The 26233-nt window shown below is 43.1% G+C and overlaps 1 protein-coding gene across 1 annotated transcript; it reads left to right on the top strand.

Moving 5' to 3' along the window:
- On the top strand, positions 1 to 24355 carry LOC124798607 (ejaculatory bulb-specific protein 3-like). Its single transcript, XM_047262084.1, has 3 exons — positions 1 to 142; positions 17102 to 17237; positions 23994 to 24355. The coding sequence occupies exons 1-3, from the start codon at positions 80 to 82 to the stop codon at positions 24188 to 24190; spliced, it is 396 nt and encodes a 131-aa protein (XP_047118040.1). The 5' UTR covers positions 1 to 79; the 3' UTR covers positions 24191 to 24355.
- Positions 24356 to 26233: the final 1878 nt, after the last annotated feature.

Genomic DNA, 26233 nt, shown 5'->3' with positions numbered 1-26233 from the left:
GGCTGCGCAGGCGCACAGACGCCGTGTGTATATATAGAGGGCGCGCCGCGGCAGTACAGCCACACCACCAGACGCCACCATGCTCCGCCTCTCCATCGCACTTTCGCTGCTCGCGCTGCTGGCTGCTCCGGCTGCCGCCCAGGTAAACGCCGCGGCGTCGCTGTGTTTGCCTTCGACCTACTGCGTTAGGTTCACTAATTGAATTCCCATTTACTAAAACCGGAAATTACATGACTGATTTAGCGTCCGTATTAAATTATTTGCGAGCTCAGTTCTATACTACATCACCTTATACTATTCTCTGCTACACGTTTATTATTTGTCTTTGCATTACACTAATTTATGCCTTTCTTTAGTTCCAGTCACTGATCATAAACATAGTAAGACCATCGATTTCGATCCATAATGACCATCTCCAGATCAGATTAAAACAGAAGAAGCCTTACATCATCCCAGTGTGATTAAGGCTAGCGTCTTCGTAACTTCGTTTTATATCTTATGACGATACCTCCTTGCTTTAATTATATTAAAATAACATGACGATACCTCCTTGCTTTAATTATATTAAAATAACAGAAGGGTTAGTCTGTTTTAATCTGCAGATGGTCTTCATGGATCGAAACCGATAGTCTGACGAAAAGTTTTTTGTGATCCTTTAATGTAATTAAAGTAATAAATTCTCTGGATTCTGGATCATTGTTTTCATTCACGACAATGCAGCAGCATATAAAACTAACGTATATTATTTTATAATCAACTTCTAATTACAGCTACTGTATCTACTGAACAATGCCAACCGTAAGTGTTTTCTTTAAAGCGTGCCGTCAGTCATTGCGTACGTAGGTGGAACATTTTTAACTTATATTTCAACAGTAGCTGTCGTTCGTGTACTTCCCTGGCAACTTCGTTAGCTCTGAGTGGCGCGGTGGATAGTGTCCCTTAATAATCATATGTTTGTCTAGTAGTGTTGGCAGCCAATTAAGCGAATGACGCCTTGTATGGTGTTGTATGCGTGCCCTGTAAAGAAATACTAAAGATGAAAAGTGCAATTCTTATCACGATACTGCTGCTCTGCTTTCGATCTTCTGAATTGTGATATATACGTTTACTTCACTGTTCAATATATTGTATGTTTATTCACAGTTTATCGAGGTTTGGTGACAGACTGATTTATATCTTTCTTCAGTTCCAGTCTCTGATCAGAAACATAGTGAGACTATCGATTCCGGCCCACTGCGTAGCTCCAGGTCTATGTTACGATGGTAGGTGACAGTCTGATGGTGCATTGGTGAAGCCAACGTTGGCGTCAACGAATATGTCATGGGTTCTTGCTTTTCGTAGTTAATTGTTAAAAGTGCGTCCCTCGCTCTGTGATATGATATTTTCACGAGTGTAATATGCATCAAAGAGTGATGAATAAGAAAATTACCATCCAGACTCACGTAATCCCGTACAGTACCAGCCAATGTAACAGTTATTGTGTTGGCAATGTTTTCTTATTGTTAATGACGTCACTAACTGGTCGTTTCTTAACGATTGCATCTGTACGATGTTAAACGACTTTCTTAATCTTTTATCTATTGACGGACATAACAGCTACATTTGTAATTACATCTGGTGTACGTCTACATCAGCATACCGCAAGCCACTCCAAGATGTGTAACGGAGGGTATATCTTGTACCTTTCTCCTTGTGCCATATGTGAATCGTTCATGAGATGAATAATTTTAAGAGGTTTAATTTCTTCCTTTGTCTCGTCATTGCAATTGTAAGAGATTTATATGTTAGGAAATAGTGTGTTAGACTACTCATGTCATGCGTTCTCGGAACATAGATTTGAACCTAAAATGGCCTTCCCTGAGATCGAAAGCGGTCGCGATTTGTCAACAATACTCAAATTGCAAATGGAGATCCGATCATCATTTACAGCTACGTATCAGGCTTCCACTTGCTACTGTGGAAACCAGGGCCGATTGTCGGTGGACACATGTTTCTTAACAATATTCTAAAATATCTGTAACGCTTCTGAAATTTCACACATGTGTCCGTATGTTTGCTGTTGTCGAAAGGTTTCTTGCGGATACCATACCATTAAGAAATTTAATTTTCTTTATGGATATTCTTAAAACATTCTGAGTCGGCTTTCATACAGGAGATTAGCATTTTTGTATTTTCTAGATTTTCAGAAAATACGTCAGAATCATCTGTCATTCCATCATTGATCACTTTAGAAGACAGTGTTTCTTCCAGTTGTACTAGTTACTTCATATTTATTTTTTACATTGCATTTTATTGACAGTAATCTCTTGACAGTTTTATGCTTTGAACTTTTAATTAATGTAATTTTAATTCACATTTCGCAATTTCAGATCTACTGCAAAGTCATAAGCTCTTGTCATAGGTCGTATGGACAGGCGAACTATGGCGCCAGGTCATAGTCACCTAATTACTGTGTTGCATTTTCTGAAAAAGACAGCAGAAAATAATGTATGTATTTACGCGCCAAAAACAATTCTGTACAAGGGTAATCTTTAAAATTTGCCATTGATAAGCGAATACATATACGACGACGGAGCAGCTAAATACAGTGTCTGACAACAGGAGTGTAGCACGCAGAAAATAGGGGGAAATGAAATGAAACTTCTCAGGTAGAGAACGATTGTGATACTCTTGCAGTGATTACAAAATCGAGTCACACCTACAAGGAACTTGGCAATATGGGCTCACTTATCAGTATGACGTTACAACGTCTCTGGCCTGGATCCATGCACTAATTCGGGTGGAAAGGTCGTCAAAAAACAGTTGTATCCTCTCTGGGGACAGACTGGTCCACGGCTGTTGTAACTTGACCTCGATAATCTGGGTATTGGCACTGAGATGGACTCGACATACGAGATGGTCCCACACATGTTCTACTGGGAACAGATAGAAGAAACGTGCTGACCGTTGGAGTACCTGATCATCATGCAGACATTTCGAAAACACGCGTGCTATGGATGGACTAGCGTTGTCCTGTTGAAAAATGGCACCACGATACTGTGGCATGAGTGGTAACACGCACTATTTTCGTGACACAGCGTTGTGCTGTCAGAGTTTCCTCTGTCACTGCCTGCCATGTTCTTAAGCCTTACCCAATTGCTCCCCACACCATGACTCCAGGAGTAACACCGCTGTGCCTCTCCAAAAAAAGAATAGGTTCTCTGTCCAGGTCACTACCATAGTCGCCAACGAAGGTCATCTGGGACCTGGGGTAGCAAAGAACTGTGATTCAGCAATGAACGCAGTGCAACACCATTCATTAATAGTCCATCCTTCCTGATCACAGCACAGCTCTAGAAACGCAGTCGTTTGTACTGTGGTGTTAACGGTAGCCTACATAAGGGACAGTGATTCCCTAGTCCGGCTGCTGCCTCTCCACAGTCAATGGTGCGGGACGACACAAAATGTCGCAGTGAGTCCGTAATTCGTTCTCGCATGGCGGGTGTAGATGTGATGGCGCTACGAGTTGACTGATGCATAACACGGCGATCCTACCTTGTAAAGGTCAGATGTGGTCGATTGGAACTTTATCAACTAGTACAAATGCTCTCGGATTCGCATGCGGTCCAACATCGTGCCAGTATCATGGTCAAATGCTTCATATATCTGGATGTTGCATGACTCGACCTGCTGCCAAAATGGACATTATAATGAGACCCCGTTCTGTCAGGTGCTGATAACGCTGTCTCACTCATGTATGTGACATCCTCATATCGTTCACAGTGATTAGACGAAATCTGACTCTGTTAAAAACCCTTTCATACCCTACCAGGCCTGATAACCACATGTACGTCGAACGGAACTGATGTACGTTCATGCCCTTTCAACCTCTGACAAGGAATTGCAACTCTGATCATATATATACCCACTGATAGTACGCACGTGTACAATGTTACACTAATATCCGACCATGTCTTCTGAGTGCTTAAGTTTTTTTGACAGGCAGTGTAATTACTTTACCATACTCATATGAATCTGGACACTTGACATCGCACGGAGTATTCACATATTGCTGGAACATTTAATTCAACATGTACCGACGAAGGCCGAAACTAGAACAGTCGTGATCTGATAACAAATTTTAATATCGATAAAATGTTTTCAGTAACTTCCAAAACGCACTTTAACCTTTAACTAAGTGGAATGACAACTAACAGCCTTTCCGTGTTCGTTGTATTCATGTCTCGCATTTCACTACATATGTGTACCACTGCACTAAAAAATGTTCTACTTAAATTCAGAGTTTTCTATTGTATTTGTGTTGTAGCAGCATGAATAAGCGTCTAACCTAACTTTGTTTCTTTTATACATTAGAACTGAGTTTCAGAAACACTGTTCTCAAATTCGTCTTAATATTTGAGTCCACAAGAACTCTTTTTGTCGAAGAAACTATTCTACTACATCTGTATGCTTCGAACATATTGCTTGACATTGTTTCGCATCTTCTGAACTTCCACTATAAACAAAAAACCAATAGTATCCTCACAGGTACTTTTCAACACTTGTGTGTCTCCTTTGTCGTTTACCTGTACTATTAGTTACTGATCCGTTCAGGTTATTCCACTTTTCATGTGTTTGGTAAGAATATTCAAACACCAAAGATGGTATCGTGCTGTTTTACCTCATCTCCATTACGAAAAAAAAACAAGTAAAATGCATTCGGAAACGAAATAAATTGTGCACATTCGATATTCAATGTTACAGCAAAAACGGAACGTTGCGACCACTCTAAGCGTCAGATTATTGTGACTGATTTCTTGACACCTTCCTCAAATGGTTTACGTTTGATTGTTGTGATTACTAAGTAATTGTAGAGCTCTTTTGTCTTTATGTTCATAAGTATTGAAAAGAAACTGAATGAATGGATGAAATGTGGATCTGTCATCCACTCTATTCCTCTATGAACATCAAAATCGTTCGTATGAATTAATGTCCATTTCCATAAGAATGAGCACAGTAAGCAGTGTGTTATGCATACACTTCATTCGAACTTTCAGTATGGTATGACAGTTGTTTCGATACTTCGACGCAGTTCATGTGCATAGTGTACCGTACCTCCTCCTCCCTATACCAATCAACTTGTCTAGTAAATTCCTGTTATGAAAAGATGTAACATACCAGGATTTTTACATCATATTGCAGACTGTACATCAATGGGTTTTTGCTGAGAGCTGTGAAAGGGCGATCTAATAGTTTTGTCCCAGTTTAACTGAGTGCTGCGACATAAAACTATCAACAAACGTTATCAAAACAGAGTACTTTTTATGATACATGTAACCTTCAAATCGCTGTCACATTAATGCTTACTGGAATATAAAACTGTGTTGAGTATTCCAATATCATGGCAACTTTCGTTTCACTGGCATCAAAAATATGTGTATAATTACCATGGTTTAGAATTAGGGGAATCTCATGCTAGTAAATGATGTTAGAAAAAACTGATAGTTGAAAAAACTTTAAGGTATGGACTTCAATAACTACGTAAGCTAGGTGATTACATTACTGACGATGGCACTCATGAACCAAATTAAACTGGGCGAAGATGCAGCAGGGGTATGGCCATAGAAGGCACTACGTAAAAAGACTCGTATCACGGTGGGATTCATTAGCACTGTTTCAAGAATGGGCCTTCAAAGGAGACTCAGACAGCTTATTACATTTCGCAAAAGAACTATAGCCGTCACATCCAAATATAGATGTTGGCTTGCAGTGGAAGCTGTCAGGATGCGCTGTATTAAAACTCGTCCGAGTTTCCCAAGTAATTTATTATTTCCAGCTACAGTGCCCGATCCCTCTCAGTCTGCGTCACCAGGTTCCGCAATGCTGAGGACACCACTTCACTGTCTATGAAACAGCTTGGTGCAGAGTGAGCGCCTCAGCGACTTGTGCATTGCACAGCTGTGTGTTGGCCTTGTACGGCTGCAGAGTTGTGACGACATCAGGATGTGCCTGCAGTTGACTCAGCAGTCTCTGTCCCTGCCACCTCAGCACCACCCGCTGGGAGCTGCAAGGCGGCCTGCGGCGTACTTCCTCGCTGGCTTGGCTAAGATCGCGGCGACAACAAGCACCTGCAATCCGGTGTCCGAATCTGCGGCCCTCGCCTCTGGATGCTTCTGGCGTCTGTTGGGAGCCAACAAGACTGCCCGCAGTAGCGAGCCGTAGTGTGGCCAACTGCTGGCTGGCTGCAGAGACTGCATTGGCCTCAGAGTCGAACAAGCGACCTGCCATGGACTAGAGCGCTGGCGCCCCATCTGCTGATGCCTGTAGCCGGTAGTGTGACACGCCCCGCCATCCAGGAGAGCTGTGACACTTGAATGCCATATTAATGAACCGGCGCTTATTTATACCCTGCTGTGCGCCTCTGTTTTGCTAACCCGCCACACCAAGTCAAGTGCTCATAACACCTAGGTTGGGCCAGTGGGCCCCTTCTGCCTGTAACTTGCGCCATGCACACTGCTGCGTCTACTCTTTTTAGTAGGTCGCCTCCATTCTCCTTTGCAACCGCTGGTAGCGTAACTTACTGTCAACAGGCCCACACCTGGTTGTAACTCGTGCACCAAAACTAACCTTTTCTCATCTTAAAAGGTGGTGCCCCTACAGAACAACGAAAAGAAAATTAGAGACATTAAGAGCTATTGAGGAGGCTTAGCGTCAGTCGTCTTTTTCTCATTTCATCTGAGAATGGATCAGAAAATTTAGGCCGGACAGCAAGTACCCAGGAGTATATATTTATATTTGATGTAGTTTGAGATATTTACCTTAGTTGATTCAAGGAAACAATGAAGGACGACCGGAGAAGTCCTGTTCCTTTGGAATATATGTCAATGACTCATTTTTGGGAACTATATGGCTAAGCAAATAGGCTACATGCAAGGTACTTCCAGCATGTTGGAGGTTCATGCCAATCCAATACACATATGAGAGAACCTCTCAACTCTGTCGGGGATAGGAAATCGTAGTATTACCACCAAGCTCTCCAGACTTAACGCCATTATATTTTGTTCAAAAGCGATGAAAAATGAAATTCGATACAGGAAGTGAGAATGTGAGTTACATCATGAGTCCTGCTGCCCTCATAAGGAACTGCATTCTTCAGTACCAACGAGTAGCGAATCTTATATCGATCTTTTCAACAGTTTACGCTGGATCGTTTAAATGTTACTGCGAACTATTTTAAATTTGTACTCTGGAAATTGGCTAAAGTAAGAGATATAAAAATAGCCTCGCATCGTAGCTAACATTACAGGCATTATCTCTTGAACCAATTTAAACAGCGCATTAAACAGAGTGTACATCAGTTCTGACGTTTTTTCTCGAATACCCACTCACATCAACATCGACACTTTAGTTCTGATACACACTGTCTAAAGAGTTGGTACACCGGTTGAACGCATTACATTACCAATTAAAGTCAACAATTCATAATTGGCACCCAACAGATTTCATAAAAGGAAATCTACCCTGGTTGGACAAAAAAATCAGCATGTCTCTCTTCAGAACGAGACACCCAGCAACCAGTAGTTTTACTCTGCCTGTTGCAAGTCTAGAGGGGGTGCCTTCTGTTTTAAGATTTCGGTAGTCCTAAGTCTTGAGTTAAAAGTTTCATAGGACCACTTATTGATTTTATTAAGTTTCATTTAGATGTCGGTCACAAAGTTTTCTTGGATAAAACATCCTATCGTAGGGCGCGTGTTTCTTTACGGAATTTGATCTGAACGTCAGTTAGTTGGGCCACTTACTCAGGGCAAAATAGTTTCAGCGTTTAGCATATTGGTGGAGCTATTGTAAACAGAAATCGAACATCGGTCTGTCGGTGTAGTGGTCACTGCGGTATCTTAAACACTGCACACGCGTCATTTCTAGGAGCGCCAGTTCAAATTCAGTTACAGTTCACTTGTTAGTTTCTAACAAATGATCGCTAGCCATCAGAACGACTATCTGAATTTCCACGAGGAACGATCGTGTAACATAGTCGTTTTCAATAGTTTTGTAGTCTATGAAGATGTTTCCTTTTATGAGCTACGTCACAGTGAAAACCACGCTTCATTATCGTGCCTACTGTCCATACAGAGTTTTCCATATACACCACCTGGTCAAAAGAGTGAAGTCCCGAGAAGGCATGGTTGTACCTACATCTACAGAAATACCCCTACAGATCACACTTAAGTGCCTGGCAGAGGGTTCATCGAACCACCTTCACAATAATTCTCTACTATTCCAATGTGGAGCAGGGCTTGAAAAAAAAGAGCACCTATATCTCTCCTTGTGAGCTTTGATTCCCTTGTTTTATTATAATGATCGTTTCTCCCTGCGTAGATCGGCGTCAACAAAATGTTTTCGCATTCAAAAGAGAAATTTGTTGACTGAAATTACGTCGGTTGATTGGTTGATGTGGGGGAGGGGACTAAAGAGGGAGGTCATCGGTCCCATCGGATTAGGGAAGGAAGTCGACCGTGCCCTTTCAAAAGAACCATTCCCGCATTTGCTTGAAGTGATTTAGGGAAATCGTGGAGAGCCTAAATCAGGATGGCCGGAAGCATTTTAGAACCGTCGTCCTGCGAATGCGAGTCCAGTGTGCTAAAGACTGCGCCACCTTGCTCGGTTTGAAATTACGTGAAAAGTTTCCGCCTCAGCGAAAAATACCTTTGTTTTAATTATGTCCACCGAAAACTTAGTATCATCTCAGCGACACTCTCTCTCCCCTATCTCTCGATAATACAATACGTGCTACTCTTCTTTGAACTTTCTCGATGTAGCCCGTTAATCCCATCTGACAAGGATTCCACACCTCGCAGGAATACTCCAAAGTGGACGGACAAGCGTGGTGTAGGCATTCTCTTTACTAGATCTGTTGCTTCTTCGAACTGTTATGTCAATAAAACGCAGTCTTTTTTTCCCCTTCTACACAACATTTTCTATCAGTTCTTTCCAATTTCGATTGTTCGTAATTGTAATTCCTAGGTGTTTAGTTGAATTTCCGACCTTTACATTTGTCTGATTTATCGTGTAACTGGAATTTACCAGATTTCTTTTAGCATTCACGTGGACGACCTCACATTTCTAATTATTTTGGGTCAACTGCCAATTTTTGCACTATACACATATCTTTTCTAAATCGTTTTGAAATTCGTTTTGATCTTCCAACTAACTTGCTAATCGATAAACGACAGCATCATGTGCAAACAACATAAGATGGCTGTTCAGATCGTCTCTTAAATCGTTTATATAGATACAGAACAGCTGAGAGCCTATATCAGTACCTTGGGGAGCGCCAGAAATCACTTCTGCTTTACTCGACGACTTTCCGTCAATTGCTACGAAGTATCACTGTATGTCAATGTAGCTCGGAACAAGTACACACCATCAGCGGATACCGAGCGGTTCTAGGCGCTGCAGTCTGGAACCGCGCGACCGCTACGGTCGTAGGTTCGAATCCTGCCTCGGGCTTGGATGTGTATGATATCCTTAGGTTAGTTAGGTTTAAGTAGTTCTAAGTTCTAGGGGAGTGATGACCTTAGAAGTTAAGTCCCATAGTGCCCAGAGCCATTTGAACCATTTTTGAACCATCAGCGGATATGTAAATGATTAGTGGCAATATTCTGTGACGGATAGAGCAACCACCACGGTGCATTAGTGTCGTTTGTGTTAAACGTTTTGCCTGGTTTGTAGGACACGTAAAATGCGTGAACAGCGTGATGTGTTGAATGATTATTGTGAAGGACGCAGAAACGCCTCGTACTCGTGTGGGACAGTGTTATCCACACCTGACGGAAATGGAAACGGGCCTCATTAAGGGTCTCCATTTGGCCGCTTGGTCGAATCGTGCAGTAACTACATTTGTGAAACAGTTGGATATGACTGTGCTCCGATGTTGGACGTGAGGACAAGTGTAGTCCTCAAAGTCCCGGTTGCCGACGTATAACCATCACAAGTGAGGATTGGGGAAGGATATTGCACCAATCGCATTATAACCTCTAAACATCTGCACCTGCCATCCTTGAACAAGTCATGGATTCCCTTCACAGCTCTGCATCAATCCAGCATCGTTGGTTGTAGACTAGCAGCAGCGAACTAGTGGACTACCACTTCACGCGTAGGCTGCCATCAGCGCCACAATACAATCGGTGTTTGGAGTGGTATTGTGAGCGGAAAGGATGGACTGCTGAAGAACGACATCGCACAGTTTTCAGATGAGTCGCGGCTCTGCAGTAGCTAGTATTACCATCGTCGGCGACTATGGTAACGACCTGGGAAAGGTTCCATTCTTCGAATTTATTAGACAACCACAGTAGTGTTACTAGTGGCGTCATGGCGTGGGGAGCCATCGGAGGTCACAGCCGGTAGTGTTTGAGATAACTATGACGGCGCAACCGTGCGTCACAAACATCCTGCGACCACATGTGTTACCTCTGACGGGAGGGTAACAGAGTCCCATTTTGTAACCAATAATGCTCGTGTACAATGGGTGCGCGTCTCTATGAACAGTCTGCACAGTGCTGAGGTACTGTTGCAGGTAGCAAGATCCCAAGCAGGGAAATCCGAGCTGATGTAACGGCCACTGTTCATTGGCATTGGAGGAATACTTCCGATAGGCCATCGATGTTGTTCATATTTCAACCGAATGGAGAACATACTTATAGGTAAGAAATGCTGCTCTAGTTGGATATTCTTCTCGAGCGTTTATGAGAAACCTGTATTAAATGTTTTACGAGTACCAGAGTAACATTTGTTGCATCTAAGCACGTACTTCAGTAGTGTGAAAGATATACTAAATCGGCCAGTGGCAGCGAAGTTACTAAGAGACGTCGCAAGGCAGAGCTGTGTAAGCGTGGTGTACCGTATCAGCTGGTTATTTTGTCAATTCCTTAATAAATCATCCAACATTATTGGCGACATTAACTGCAATCTACAACTCGCAGGACTAATGGTCAACATTTCCTAGATTAACCCGTTGCTATTAGATCTGACGTAATTAAATGCTAAAACTTATATTAAATTCACCGAAAGTTTAATTTTGACTTTTCTGTATGTTGAATTAGTCCTTCCGCATAGTAATTTTAATTCAAATTCCTTGGCAATTTTTCTGCACTTGTTGTATGCTGCATTTCTAAATGACTGATGTTACTGCACTCACGTCTTCTTCTGAACACTATTATACTTCATTTCTTTCCTCAATCAGTAATTGACTTCTGTATCCTGATGTTTCTTGGCACTTAGCTTCCTTGTACCTGTATCTGTACGTCCATATTCTGTGATTTCCCTTTTGTAAATATGTCGACTCATCTTCAACTGAACTGCCTACTGTAGTATTCACTATCCAGCTCGCATCAGCATTGCTCAGTACATCAGTATTCGACTTATATCCAATTTTGTTCTTCCGACGACCGTCTGAAACCACAGTTTCCACTTCATCATTATTAAACAGTGCACTTAGTCCAAAGTTACTCTTGGATATTTCTTACAATCTAATAACTGATTTCGAAATCTCTGTATGACAAATATGTAGCCAGCTGAAGTCTTCGAACGTCTCCAGGCCGTTTTCTAGTATACTTCCTTTTCTTGTGATTTCTGAACAAAAGATTCGCTATTACTAGCTGAAATTTGTTGCAGAACTCAGTCTCTCTCTTCCCTCATTCCTGCTACCATCCCGTATTTTTCAGCAGCTGTCTTGAGTTCTCTCCTCTGTTATAGCGTTCCAATTATCCATGCTCTTTAGATTTTTAATACTGAGTTACTAGTTCACTTTCGTCATATATTTTCTACGTCTCTTCGACTTTTGCTTGTAATGTCAGCAGATTTACTTCTGTTGTTGATGGCGGCGGTTTTCCGTCGTTTCTGGTGAGAATAACCCTAACACAGAATTGTTCTCAATTACTCGCTATCTGCCCCACCATCTTACTCATGACGAACCCTACTTTGCTTACGCCACTTACTGCGCTATTGATATAACCACGCACTCGTCTGATTACAAATCCTTACATACTTTCCACTTCACATACCGACCTCCATCGTACAAGGTGATTTTTAATTATCGTATAAAACCCCCAAAGGGACGTAGATGTTGTCGAGACAAGAATTCTAACATAAGACACTATGTCGGTCAAATGTCGTATTGTACTCCAAAAGAGGATGACAAATATTAAACATGTACCTCGCATACAAAATGAGGAGATTATTTTCCAGCGTGTGCACGAAGAAATGATTGGGTGTTGCGATTATTGCTTTCAAGGAAACGGTCTTAGTTTTGCCCATCTTTTCCAAGTAATCTGTTGTCAACGTAGAAGTTAAAAAATTATTGTCCTCGCTGGTCTTATTTTTCTTTCCTTTTGTCTCTTCTTTTCTTATTCATAGGTGTTATTTCGTAAAGAAAACAAAATTCATTTATTGGTAACACCGAAATTTGAAAGCTTGTACTCAATTACTTTCGACGCAATGCAGTAAATTTTTGCTGTGCAATAATTTGCAATAAACCAACAGAGGGCGCGAGACTAGTAAATAAATTAATAACTCACTGTAAACACGTAATTGTCCCATGCAAGGAAAGAAAAACTGCCTGTCAGACGGAAGATTCGAACCCTGAGGTCAGGAGCCACACCATCGTTAGTAGTTAACTTTTATTGGAATGATCGACCCCCCACCCCACCCATTAATCATGGACGGTGCCGCTGGTGGGGAGGCATGCGTGCCTCAGCGATACAGATGGCCGTACCGTACGTGCAACCACAACGGAGATGTAACTGCTCAGAGTCCAGGCAAAGGTGTGGTCCTTGAAGGGGGGCAGCAGCCTTTTCAGTAGTTGCAGGGGCAACAGTCTGGATGATTGATTGATCTCGCCTCGTAAAATTAAACAAAACGGCCTTGCCGTGATGGTACTGCAAACGGCTGAGAAAGCAAGGGGAAGCTATAGCCGTAATTTTTCCCAAGGGTATGCAGTTTTACTGTATGGTTAAATGGTGATTGCCTCCTCTTGGGTAAAATATTCCGGAGGTAACATAATCCTCCATTCAGAACTCCAGGTGGGGCAGACCCAAGAAGACGTGGTTATCGGGAGAAAGAAAACTGGCGTTCTACGGATCGGAGCGTGGAATGTCAGACACCTTAATCGGGCAGGTAAGTTAGAAAATTTAAAAAATGGAAATGGATGGGTTAAAGTTAGATATAATGGGAATTAGTGAAGTTCGGTGGCAGGAGGAACTAGACTTCTGGTCAGGTGAATACAGGGTTACAAGTACAAAATCAAATAGGGGTAATGCAGGAGTAGGTTTAATAATGAACAAACAAAAAAAAATAGGAACGCGGGTATGCCACTACTAACAGCATAGTGAAGGCATTATTGTGGCCAAGATAGACACGAAGTCCACGCATACCAAAGTAGTACAAGTTTATATGCCAATTAGCTCCGCAGACGAGGAAGAGATTAAAGAAATGTAAGATGAGATAAAATAAATTATTCAGATACTGAATGGAGACGAAAATTTAATAGTCATGGAGGACTGTAATTCGGTTGTAGGATAAGGAAGAGAAGGAAAAGTAGTGGGTGAATATGGAATGGGTGAAAGGAACGAAAGAGGAAGGAGCCAAGTATAATTTTGCAAAGAGCATAACTTAATCATAGCTAACACTGGGTTTAAGAATCATGAAAGAGGGTTGTATATGTGGAAGAGACCTGCAGACGCTGGAACGTTTCAGATAGATTAGGTAATGGTAAGACAGAGATTCAGGAACCAGGTTTTAAATTGTAAGACGTTTCAAGGGGCAGATGTGGACTCTGACCACAATGTGTTGGTTATGAGCTGTAGATTAAAACTGAAGAAACTGCAAAAAGGTGCGATTTTAAGAGATGAGACCTGGATAAACTGAAAAAAAAAACAGAGGTTGTAGAGAGTCTGAGAGCAAGCATTAGGGAACAACTGGCGAATATGAGAGAAAGAAATACAATGAATGAAGAATGGGTAGCTTTGAAATAGTGAAGGCAGCAGGGGATCAAGTAGGTAAGAAGACGAGGACTAGTAGAAATCTTTGGGTAACAGAAGAGATATTGAATTTAACTGAAAACTTAGAAAATATAAAAATGCAGTAAAGGAAACAGGCAAAAAGTTGTACAACCGTCTCAAAAATGAGATAGACGGGAAGTGCAAAATGGCTAAGCAGGGATGGATAGACTATAAATGTAATGATGTAGAGGCATATATCTCTAGGGGTCAGATAGATACTGCCAACAGGAAAAGTAAAGAGAGGAGAAAAGAGAACCACCTGTATGAATATCAAGAGCTCAGACGGAAAACAAGTTTCAAAGCAAAGGAAGGAAAGCAGAAGGATGAAAGGAATATATAAAGGGTGTATGCAAGGGCAATGTACTTGAGGACAAATTATGGAAATGGAAGACGATGTAGAGGAAGATGAAATGGGAGATACGATACTGCGTGAAGAGTTTGACAGAGCACTGAAAGACCTACGTCGAAACGAGGTCCCGGGAGAGAACAACATTCCGATAAAGCTACTGATAGCATTGGGAGACCCAGCCATGACAAACTCTTCCACCTGGTGAGCAAGCTGTATGAGACAGGCGAAATACCTTCAAAATTCAGAAGGAATACAATAATTCCAATCCCAAAGAAAGCAAGTTTGACAGGTGTGAAAACTTTCGAACTCTCAGTTTAATAAGATATGGCTGCGAAATACTAACACTAATTCCTTACAGACGATTGGAAATACTGGTAGAAGCCGACCTCGGGGAAGATCAGTTTAGATTCCGTAGAAATGTTGGAACACGTGAGGCAATACTGACCCTACGACTTATCTTAGAAGATAGATTGAGGAAAGGCAAACCTACGTTTCTAGTATTTGTAGACTTAGAGAAAGCGTTTGACAGTGTTGACTAAAATACTCTCTTTCAAATTATGAAGGTGTCAGGGGTCAAATACAGGAAGCGAAAGGCTATTTACAATTTGCACAGAAACCAGATCGCAGTTATAAGAGTCGACGGGCGTGAATGGAAAGACAGTGAGACAGAGTTGTAGCCTATCCACGATGTTATTCAATTTGTATACTGAGCAAGCAGTAAAAGAAACAAAAGAAAAGTTTGGAGTAGGAATTAAAATCCATGGAGCAGAAATAAAAACTTTGAGGTTTGGCGATGACACTGTAATTCTGTCAAAGATAGCAAAGGACCTGGAAGAGCAGTAGGATATAAGATGAACATCAACAAAAGCAAATTGAGGGTAATGGGATGTAGGCGAATTAAATCACGTGATGCTGTGGGAGTTAGATTAGGAAATGAGACACTTTCAGTAGCAGATGAGTCTGCTATTGGAGGAGAAAAATAACTGACGATGGTCGAAGTAGAGAGGATATAAAACGTAGGCTGGCAATGGCAAGGAAAGCGTTTCTGAAGAAAAGAAATTTGTTAACATCGAGTGTAGACTTAAGTGCCAGGAAGTCTTTTCTGAAAGTATTTGTATGGAGTGTAGCCCTATGTGGAAATGAAACATGGACGATAAATAATTTAGACAAGAAGAGAATAGAAGCTTTCGAAATGTGTGCTACAGAAGAATGCTGAGGATTAGATGGGTAGATCAGGTAACCAATGAGGTGATAACGAATAGAATTTGGGAGAACAGAGATTTGTGTCACAATTTGACTAGTAGGTATCGGTTGTTAGGACAGGTTCTGAGGCATCAAGGGATCACTAATTTAGTATTGGAGGGTAGCGTGGAGGGTAAAAATCGTAAAGGGAGACCAAGAGATGAATACACTCAGCAGATTCAGAAGGATGTAGGTTGCGGTAGGTACTTGGAGATGGAGAAGCTTGCACATGATAGAGTAGCATGGAGGGCTCCATCAAACCAGTCTCTGAACTGGAGACCACTAAAACAACAACATTGGGATGATTAGGTGCGACAGACCAACAGCCATAACCGCAGAACGTGCTACGAGGTACACTGCCTAGTGACGTCACGTTTTCAACATTTGCCATTCACTATTTGGGTGTTTCCCGACGTTTTGTATCTTCTATTAAATTACTTAGCGTCATCTACGTCGCTTCAAATGTTTTTGAAAGTCAATAAGACTCACCATGTAGGCAGGCTGAGCCCTTACAGTTACCTTTTTAGGTTTTCTAGGTTTCGTACTACGTTCAAACTTCTGATATTCCATACTCCGACTCGTAGAATGTTACGCTTTTGTTGTTTATTCCCTTGTTTTGTCATGGTTACCTCACCTTTGAGAGGCAGCTCCCGGAGATCGGAAGAGCGGGCTAATGCAGAAACATTTGCCAATGGAAGAGTCATCGCAACAGTTTTTCAGTTACATGTTACAAGTCCTGTGAATATGCTTTATGGTTTCCGTTGTCTTCTGCATCTTTATGCGGTCAATAAGTTTTATTCTTCTCCCTTTTTACGCCCCGCGGGGTAGACGCGTGGTCTCCGGGGCGTCTTGACACAGTTCGCCCCCCCCCCCCCCCCCCGCCCTCCTCCTCAGCGTCGGAGGTTCGAGGCCTCCCTGGGGCATGGGTGTGTGTGTTGTCCTTAGCGTAAGTTAGATTAAGTATTGCGTAAGCTTAGGGAACGATTACCACAGCAACTTGGTTCCATAAGATCTTACCGCAAAGTTCCATTTTTTTTTCTCCCTTTTAGTGTCATCTTTCTACCTAACGGCAAGATGGTGGCCAGATCCTCTACACTGTTTGACAGAACAAAGACGGCTCTTAATATAAGAAGTATCCGACCGCCATGACTGACAACTTTTATCAGGATTTTAAGCAGTGTCTGAGTTCGATCCCCGGACCAAGTGACAAAAGACGATACTTAAGCTGTGGTCGTCAACTTTTGAGTTAATTTCTTTGAAGAGGTTCCAGTCAATTTCCTTCCCTATCTCTGTTCTATTCTAGTTTTTGCAGCGCTTTCTACTGAAATTCAAATCTTCTTTCCTTCTATCACCATGAATATATCCGAGTATATACCTTGCCCAAATAACTATCATGTTCTTGACTGAAAGACGTAGGTAGTGGTTTATGCATGCATAAAAATGCTTTGAAATAAATGTGTGTGTGTATCGTTTACAGGACAAGTACCCGGATACTTTCGACCAGCTGGACATGAAGGCGCTGCTGTCTGACAAGGCTCGCATTGAAGCCGCGATCCAGTGTCTGGACGAGGATGGCGACGGCGCCTGCAGACCCGCCGGAAAGTTGCTCAAGTGTATGTATAGAAGCGTACAGAACAAACTGAAGTTTATAATTTGGAAAGTCTCTCTGTATTTACCATTCTCGCGTGAGGTGCTAACTTAGAACTGTTGCTGCGTGCTGCCATACTGTCATGGGATATTTTCGAACGCAGTTTGACAATATATATTAAAATGAAAGAGTATTAGCTTCCCACCGGACTAGTTGTTAGCGATGCGTAATCTCGTTTACAAGTTTACCTTTGAGTCCTCAAGGCGGAAAATCGACTCTGTAAGATGTGAATCAAGCTCTTCTTTGAACTTCATTCGCTGCTACTTCCAAATTTTTTTATTTCATGTGATCGATAAATTGCTCTAGCGGCTTCGGTGTGAGCAGTGATTACGCGGCGAAATACCTAGATACTGATGATTAGATCCAGTATAGCTGCCAGATTGTAGCGACGCTGATTCCGTCGCGTCACCCGCTGCTCCAAATGGTCCCAGACATTTTGTATGTGGTTAAGCTCGAGTGATTTAGTGGGCCAGACTTATCGTCAAACCAAGAATGTATACTCTTAGTCATGTGAACACGCTTGTTGCCATTTTGGTAGACTGAAACTTTACATTAGATTCCTCAAGAACCAGAAGAAACAATTTCCTAGTTCGTGTTTACTGTGTCCTGAATGAATGGGCCTGAGCCATATTACGGAAACACCCCAAAATCATCACAGAACCATTTCCAGCCCACACCACTCCATACATTCACTGCAGATTAACAGCTTCATTGGGTTTTCGGCGCATTCGAAGCCTTCATTTGTGAAATACATTCCTAAGTCGTGGGACGTAAACACTACACGCCCGCAATACGGCATTATCCAGTTTCTGTAGGTCTTTTTTTTTTTCGCGTTGAGTACGTTGATCTCCATGTGAGCAGTGACCTTTCGCGAGGTACCTAACACCAAATGTAAATGGCCTGCAGTTACTTTCGCAGTGTTCGCTCATATTCTGACAGAAAAGTACCTGCAAACAATATGGCAAAAGCATCCCCCCCCCCCCCGCTCTGAAATCAATTGACGTTGGCAAGTTGTGACATTCCCCAGTTTTATTGGTTAGGTTCGAGTTCATAAACCAACTGCTTGGGCAACTTAATTCATGGTGTTTTCAAGAGCCTGTCGAAACGCGATAGCTCCTCTCTGCCAATTTGGCACATTTCCTCGTCGACAAGTTCTACTGCGTCATTTCCATATAACTGTGTCGTGAATCACAGTAGAGCAGCGATTAGCTGTCTAACCACTTTATTACATAGTCACAGAACATACAATACAACATGTCAAAGATACATTGTCCTAAGAGTAGACAAACAGTCTCTCACTTGCCCGAAGTACATCACTCTGTGACATCCTCCCCACCCTGGTTGACCTCCAAAGGTACGGCCAGCTGCACAGGAACAGGAAATCTTCAAACGACGGATGAACTAATAGAATACCGTTTTAACAGACTCGCATTCGGCCTGACCTGCAGCCCATTTTTACTTTCTGCAACACTAAGAGAACTTGCCGACAAGTGTGTGACAGCATTTCCCACCGTAGCGCCACTTATAAACAAGACTGCATACATGGACGACTTTGTGATCTCAGTAGAAGGTGATAATTTGGTGATAACGATATTCTATGAACTTGTAACCCTAACGAAATTGATCAGTCTCGCCTTATCAAAATGGGCTACCAACTGTGAACAACTCCATACTATCCGGAGGGGGGAAGGGCGAGAGCTCCACACCCAGACTCATGATTTGGGGGTAGACTGGAACACCGCAGGTGACTACTTCTGAATCGATCCTAGCGAAATCATCAGAAGGTCGTCAGAAGAGCCAGCCACCAAACGACTCCTTTTACAATGTACGGCTAAATTCTATGACCCACTCGGACTGTTTTCCCCAGTTTCTCTTGTTGGGAAATTGCTATTCCAGGACAGATGACGCCGAGGAATTGGCTGGGATGAACTTATGCCCTAGCACTTAGGGGCACGATGGCGCACTTGGATTTCTAGCTTACCTTCATTGTCACATATACGTGTCCCTAGATGGATAGCTACAGCTGATGGAAGAGACTCTCAGCTGCACGTATTCTGTGACGCCTCGGAAAAGGCATATGGAGCAGCTTTGTAGATTCGTACTGTCTTAGATGACGACGTCGTAACCCATTTGGTCTGTAGCAAGAACAGACTTGCTCCTATTAAGAAGGTGACATTGCCTCGACTCGAACTTTTAGCGGCAGTAGTTGGGACCAGACTATTGTGCTACTTTCGCCGCGCAACAGACTTTAACATTGCCCATGCGATATTGTGAACAGATTCTACAATAACACTAAGTTGGATTCGCTGTGATCCTAACAGATGGAAGACCTTCGTTTGTAATCGTGTAAATGAGATACAAACACACACGACTCCCACGCAATGGAAACACTTCCCAGGACCAGACAATCCTGCTGACCACCTCTCACGTGGACTCCTCGGATACCAAATGAATTCTCAGGATATTTGGTGGCATGGGCCGCCTTGGCTTACACGCCCTCCTGAATGCTGGCCAAACGATACTCCAACGATGGTACGACTTCCTCCCGAAGAAAAGAGGAAGAAAACCGTGAGCCAAGTTTTGTCGATATCTACGCCAACCAGCCTTTTGAACTTACTTAAATTCAGCTCATACTGGAAGCTCATTCGTATCACAGCATGGACTCTCCGCTTCCTACACAACATTCGTCAGAAGAATAAATCTTCAGGAGAACTTACAGCCACCGAATTATCAGCTGCCAAAATGTATTGGATTCGAGTTAGCCAGAGAGATTCCTTCCCCAGCGAATTACATGCACTTCAGAACATCTTACCACTGCCAAAAGAGTCAAAAATCGCACGATACAATCCTTTCGTAGAAGATGGGCTGATACGTCTAGGAGGCCGACTGCAGTGCACTAGCCTAAATAGGGAACAAAAACATCCTGTACTCCTTGACGGTGCCCACCACTTCACACAATTGGTTATTCGAGAGACACACATCCGCCTTCATCACTTTGGTGTTCGTTCTGTACTATCCGAACTGCGAACCGAATTTTGGATCCTTAGAGCTCGTCAGGCCATCAAAAGAATCCTACACTCATGCCTCGCACGCAAGATCTTGAAAAATCTAAGAGGGCAACAGATCGAAGCACCGCTGCCGCCTGAACGAGTTTCACCTGCCAAACCATTTGCTGTAACTAGAATAGACTTTGCTGGCCCACTATTCATCAAAGTAGGGAAGGAAAGGCACGAGTTATATATCACTCTTTTCACATGTGCTACCACACGAGCTGTACACCTCGAACTCTGTACAGACTTGTCAACGGACAAGTTTCTGATGGCACTTCAGCGATTAGCCGGAAGACGCGGACTACCCCACACGATATATACAGATAACGCGAAAACATTCCACGCCACGAATATGGAACTAGCCCAACATTGGAAGGCATTAACCACCAGAAAAACTTATCAGTTCCTCGCCCACCACATTATTACTTGGAAATTTATTGTCTCCCGGGTTTCGGCACCAAATTTTTATGTCGTGAATCACAGTAGAGCAGCGATTAGCAGTCTAACCACTTTATTACATAGTCACAGAATATACAATACAACATGTCAAAGATACATTGTCCTAAGAGTAAACAAACAGTCTCTCACTTGCCCGAAGTACATCACTCTGTGACAAACTGACAGGCACATAACACATAATCCACCCGTACCAGGCTTCGTATTTGCCCTTAGAACAAATTTCATCTACTATTTATCCGCCCACATCTCATGACGTACACTATGCCCTAAGTAGTACCTAGGGGCAGTGGTTCTTACAGTTACACCTCGGTTCCTCCCAAAGTACTTGTGTGGAAACATATGTCGGTGAACCAGGTCCCTGACAAGCTGCTCGCTAGCGAACAAACGCGGCCTGTTGCACCGAGACCGCTGGCGTCCTGACCAGCGGCAACTTGTAGACATCGGCCCTGATCATGCGTTGTTTAATTATTTCTAAGGATATTATCCATTCCGTACAATCACACCACTGATATTTTGATTTAGAACTGTCCAATGAGGTTCCAGTGTAGCCTCGGTTGTCTCCTGGCATCATAAATAGGAAATTATATACACTATGTGATCAAAAGTATCCGGATACCTGGCTGAAAATGACTTACAAGTTCGTGGCGCCCTCCATCGGTAATGTTGGAATTCAGTACGGTGTTGGCACACTCTTAGCCTTGATGACACCTTCCAATCTCGCAGGCATACGTTCAATCAGGTGCTGGACGGTTTCTTCGGGAACGGCGGCCCATTCTTCAGGGATTGCTGCACTGAAGAGAGGTATCGATGTTGATCGCTGAGGCCTGGCACGAAGTCGGCGTTCGTAAACATCCCAGAGGTTTTCTATAGGATTCAGATCAGGACTCTGTCCAGGCCAGTCCCTTACAGGGATGTTAATTGTCCTGTTACCACGCCGCCATAGGCCGTGTATTAGGAACAGGTGCTCGATCGTGCTGAAAGATGCAATCGCCATCCCCGAATTGCTCTTCAACAGTGGGGAGCAATAAGGTGCTTAAAACATCAACGTAGGCGTCTGCTGTGATAGTGCCACGCAAAACGATAAGGTGTGCAAACCCCACCATGAAAAACATGTCCATACCATAACACCACCGCCTCCGAATTTTACTGTTGGCACTACACACGCTGGCAAATAACGTTCACCGGGCGTTCGCCATATCCCCGCCCTGCCAACCGATCGCCACATTGTGCACCTTGATTCGTCTCTTGACACCGTTTTCCACTGTTCAATCGTCCAATGTTTACGCTCCTACACCAAGCGAGGCGTCGTTTGGCATTTAACGGTGTGATGAGTGGCTTATGAGCAGCAGCTCGACCATGAAATCCAAATTTTCTCACCTCCCGCCTAACTATCATACTAGTTGCAGTGAATCCTGATGCAGTCTGGAAATCTTGTGTGATGGTCTAGATAGATTTCTGCCTATTACACATGACGACTCTGTCAGTCAACGGACGAGGTCGGCCTGTGCGCTGTTGTGCTGTACGTGTCCCTTCACGTTTCCACTTCAGTATCACATCGGAAACAGTAGAACTAGGGATGGTTAGGAGTGTGGAAATCACGCATACAGACGTATACACAAATGACACCCAATCATCAACTGAGCACTTTCGAAGTCCTATAGTGCCGCGGAGCGCCCCATTCTGCTCTCTCACGATGTCTAATGGCTACTGAGATCGCTGATATGGAGTACCTGGCAGAAGGTGGCAGCACAATGCACCTAATATGAAAAACGGGTGTTTTGGGAGGGTGTAAATTGGAGATTTGTGGTAAGGACTATGGGACCAAACTACTGAGGTCATCTGTCTCTAGGCTTATGCACTACTTAATCCAACTTAAATCAACTTATGCTATGGAAAACACACACACACGCACACACACACACACACACACACACACACACACACACACACACACACCCATGCCCGAGGGAGGAGTGGAACCTCCGACGGCGGGAGCCCCGCGAACCGCGACAAGACGCCGCAGACCGCACGGCTACCCAGAGCGGCTTTAGGGGGTGTCCGGATTCTTTTGATCACATACTGTAGTGGGATATGAGTGTCTGTCGTGATTTCTTCCTCGTACAACAAACTAGATAAGACGTCACAGAAAGGTACATGAGATCAGAGTATGACAAAAGGCTTTAGCATAGTCCTAAGCCCATGCTTGAGTAGATACTTTCACTTGCCAGAAAAGTGTTCATTTACACTGCCCTTGCTGGCAGATAAAACTACTGTCGAATAAAATCATAATCCCTATCATCTATATGTGAACGCTCTTTTGAAAACATACAGCTACAATTAAAGGGCATCCTGCATTGGATTCTGTATGTATAACTTTTTAAAATCTTATGTGGTGTCCCATATACGGCAATTATGTTTACATGAGCGTTATTGTTGTGTACCCGCGTAGTCAGCGCGTACACAACTTTTCCACTAGAACGCGCCCCACAACAGCACAGGCGCAGCGCTTGTCCGTCTCCGCGCTACGAGATGGCGCTGTCTTAGAGACGGACCAAATTCTGCTTCCGCCGATCCGCGTATTAATATGTCACGCAGCCAATGAGATTGCTGCTAACGTAGAACCTTTTCTCCCCGCGGATCACACTCGCACAGTGATACATAAATGCGCGAGGTATTATAACGAGTGTACAGACCTCCGATTTGTCAGTCTGCCTTAGTCTGCATCAGTCTGCATTAGTCTGTAGTCAAGTTTCAGTCAGCGCCTAATAAGATTATCATATTCCTGTACATAGCCATGAAGACAAATGAATAGACGGTTTGTCAAGTATCAGAGATATGTGAGAATAAGATTAACGTACCAAGACCAAAGGAACTTCAGATTGTCAATTGTAAATAGCATCCAGAACCAAGTTAAGTTATTTTTAGGATTGTTATTATTTTAATAAATGTGTGTGAAAATTAATCAAGTTCTGTTTAAAGTTGGTCACCATCAATCTGCTACTCTAAGCGTGCAAGTGGCATTTCTATCATCTGACCTAACGGCAGAAGATAAACACGCCACAATAAGACCACGAGACATATTGCTGACACTCGCCTACTTCGTAAGAGCGACAAGTCAAATAATCTGATGTGTGTACCGAAGGTCTTACAGTACGCACACCACAGTTATGCTGCAACATCATGTCATTACATCACCGTATGTTCTTCCGCAGCGGTGCTGGCCGAGATCGTGAAGACGGACTGCGCCAAGTGCACGGAGACACAGAAGGAGAAGGTGGGCAGCTTCTTTGCGCACGTGTCGCAGCACTACCCGGAGCAGATGAAGAAGCTGCTGGACAAGTACGACCCGAGCAAGGAGTACAGGGCCAAGTACGCCCAGAAGTGGGCGGCCGATGGAATCAAAGTGTGACCGGTCTCCCCTCCAGTCATACTCTACTTCCTTACAGAAGCTCAAAAGCATCGTCCGCATCGCAGGGTTTCTGCATCGTAATCCGAGAATCTCATTCTGAATAATATGCCATCAAAATGCTGTTTTAAGCGAAAGTAATTAATAAAGATTTCGTTTGTAATCTTACTTGAACTCCCTCCTAGCTTGTATTGTTTCATTTCCTACATTTCTTCCATAAATGTGTAAAGTCATTCTTGTCAGAATGAAATACTTTTCTTTCGGGCCCAAACCAACATACTGACTCATAAAATTCTACGATTAATATTTGACGAAACCAAGTATTATACCAGTCAGTCGAGGAAATATGCACTGTTATTAGTTTATGTGTGCATTGGCCATTAAAAAAATTAAAATAAAAAACAGTGACTTGAGTAACCATGAGTCGATTAATCCTTAGCCCACATCTTGTTACAAGACAAACGCAAAATTAACAGCAAAGTGAATACGTTATCGCACTATATAATATATGCTACCTAAGTTTAACTAAATAATCGTTTGACGAATATAGGAAACTGTCTCGACAAATAAATTCAGGATAAGTTTAAATAAGCTTTGCTGTCGGTCGCATAGTACAGTGACGGAAAAAATCGCAACACCAAAAGCTAGTTAACGTAGAGTAAGGAAATTCCAGGAATACATTTGTCTAGAAACATGTATAAGTGATTAACATTGCAAGGTTAATCTAAACGCGAGATAACTATTGCGAATATGAAACGCTAGTGCATTAATAACGGGTGTAACCGACAGAATGTTGAATGCAAACTTGAATGCATTGTGTTGTACAGGTCCCGGAGTTCGTGGGATAGAGTTCCATGCCTGTTGTACTTAGTTCTTCAATACAGAGACCGTTAAGGCTATTTGTGAATGACGCTGGAGTTGTAGTCCGATGATGTTCTCATATGTGCTCGATTGGAGACAGATCTGGTGATCGAAGAAGCCAAGGCAACATGTCAGTGCGATGTAGAGCATGTTGGATTACAACAGTTGTACGTGGGCGAGCGTTATTATCTTGGAAAACACTCCCTGATATGTTGTTCATGAATAGCAACGCAACTGGTCGAATCACCAGACAAACGCGCAGTTTCTTAGTCAGATTGCGTGGGATAGCCATGAGGGTGCTCCTGGTCCCATTCGAAATGCACCCCTGACCATAACTCCAGATGTTGATCCAGTTTGTCTAGAAGGCAGACAGGTTGGTTGCAGGTTATCAAGTGATCTTCTCCTTACCAACACACGGCTGTCACTGGCCACAAGCCAGAACCAACTTTCATCAGAAAACACAACAAACCTCCAATCTGCACTCCAAAAATCTCTCACTCGACACCACAAGTCGTAAATGGGGATGGTTTGGGGTCAGTGGAATGCAGGCTGGAGGACATCCGCCTCGGAGCTGTCAGTGTAGCAACCGATTTATAACATTTTTTGTGTCACTGTGGTCCCAACTGCTGCTGAAATTGCTGCTGTAAATGCAGTACTATGCTCCATAGCAATACGCCAAAGACGATGGTCTTTCCCCTCGGTCGTGCTGCGTGGCCCTCCAGAACCCGGTCTTCTTGCAATCATACGTTCTCGCGACCACCGCTGTCAGGAGTCATGTACAGTGGCTACAGTCTCCCGAAGTCTTTCTGCAGTATCGCTGAAGGAACATCCAGCTTCTCGTAGCCCTATTACACGGCCTCGTTGAAACTCAGTGAGGTGTCGGAATTGCGTCTTTGTCACCTTAAAGGCATCAACTTTCCACTTCCAATTTCAAAACTAGCTAACGCTCACGACCGTTACAACGTTTATCTAAGGGAAAACTGATTTGCCTTGTAACAGTGGCGTTAATAGCGGAACACTTACGCACATCGTCTTTCATACATGTTACTATCTGAAGACAAATACTGCGGTGGTAAGAACATTAATTTCTGGGTGAGGATGATAACGAGGTGTGAGATAGGGGGCAGCGAGAAGAAGGAGGTGATGGGCACAGACAGGGTGGGAGGGCAAGAGAGAGAAAGGGTG

This window comes from Schistocerca piceifrons, chromosome 5 (genome assembly GCF_021461385.2).
Source record: "Schistocerca piceifrons isolate TAMUIC-IGC-003096 chromosome 5, iqSchPice1.1, whole genome shotgun sequence".
Classification (NCBI taxonomy): domain Eukaryota; kingdom Metazoa; phylum Arthropoda; class Insecta; order Orthoptera; family Acrididae; genus Schistocerca; species Schistocerca piceifrons.
The sequence above is the reverse complement of the archived record's forward strand: the minus strand, read 5'-3'. Positions and strand labels throughout refer to the sequence as shown.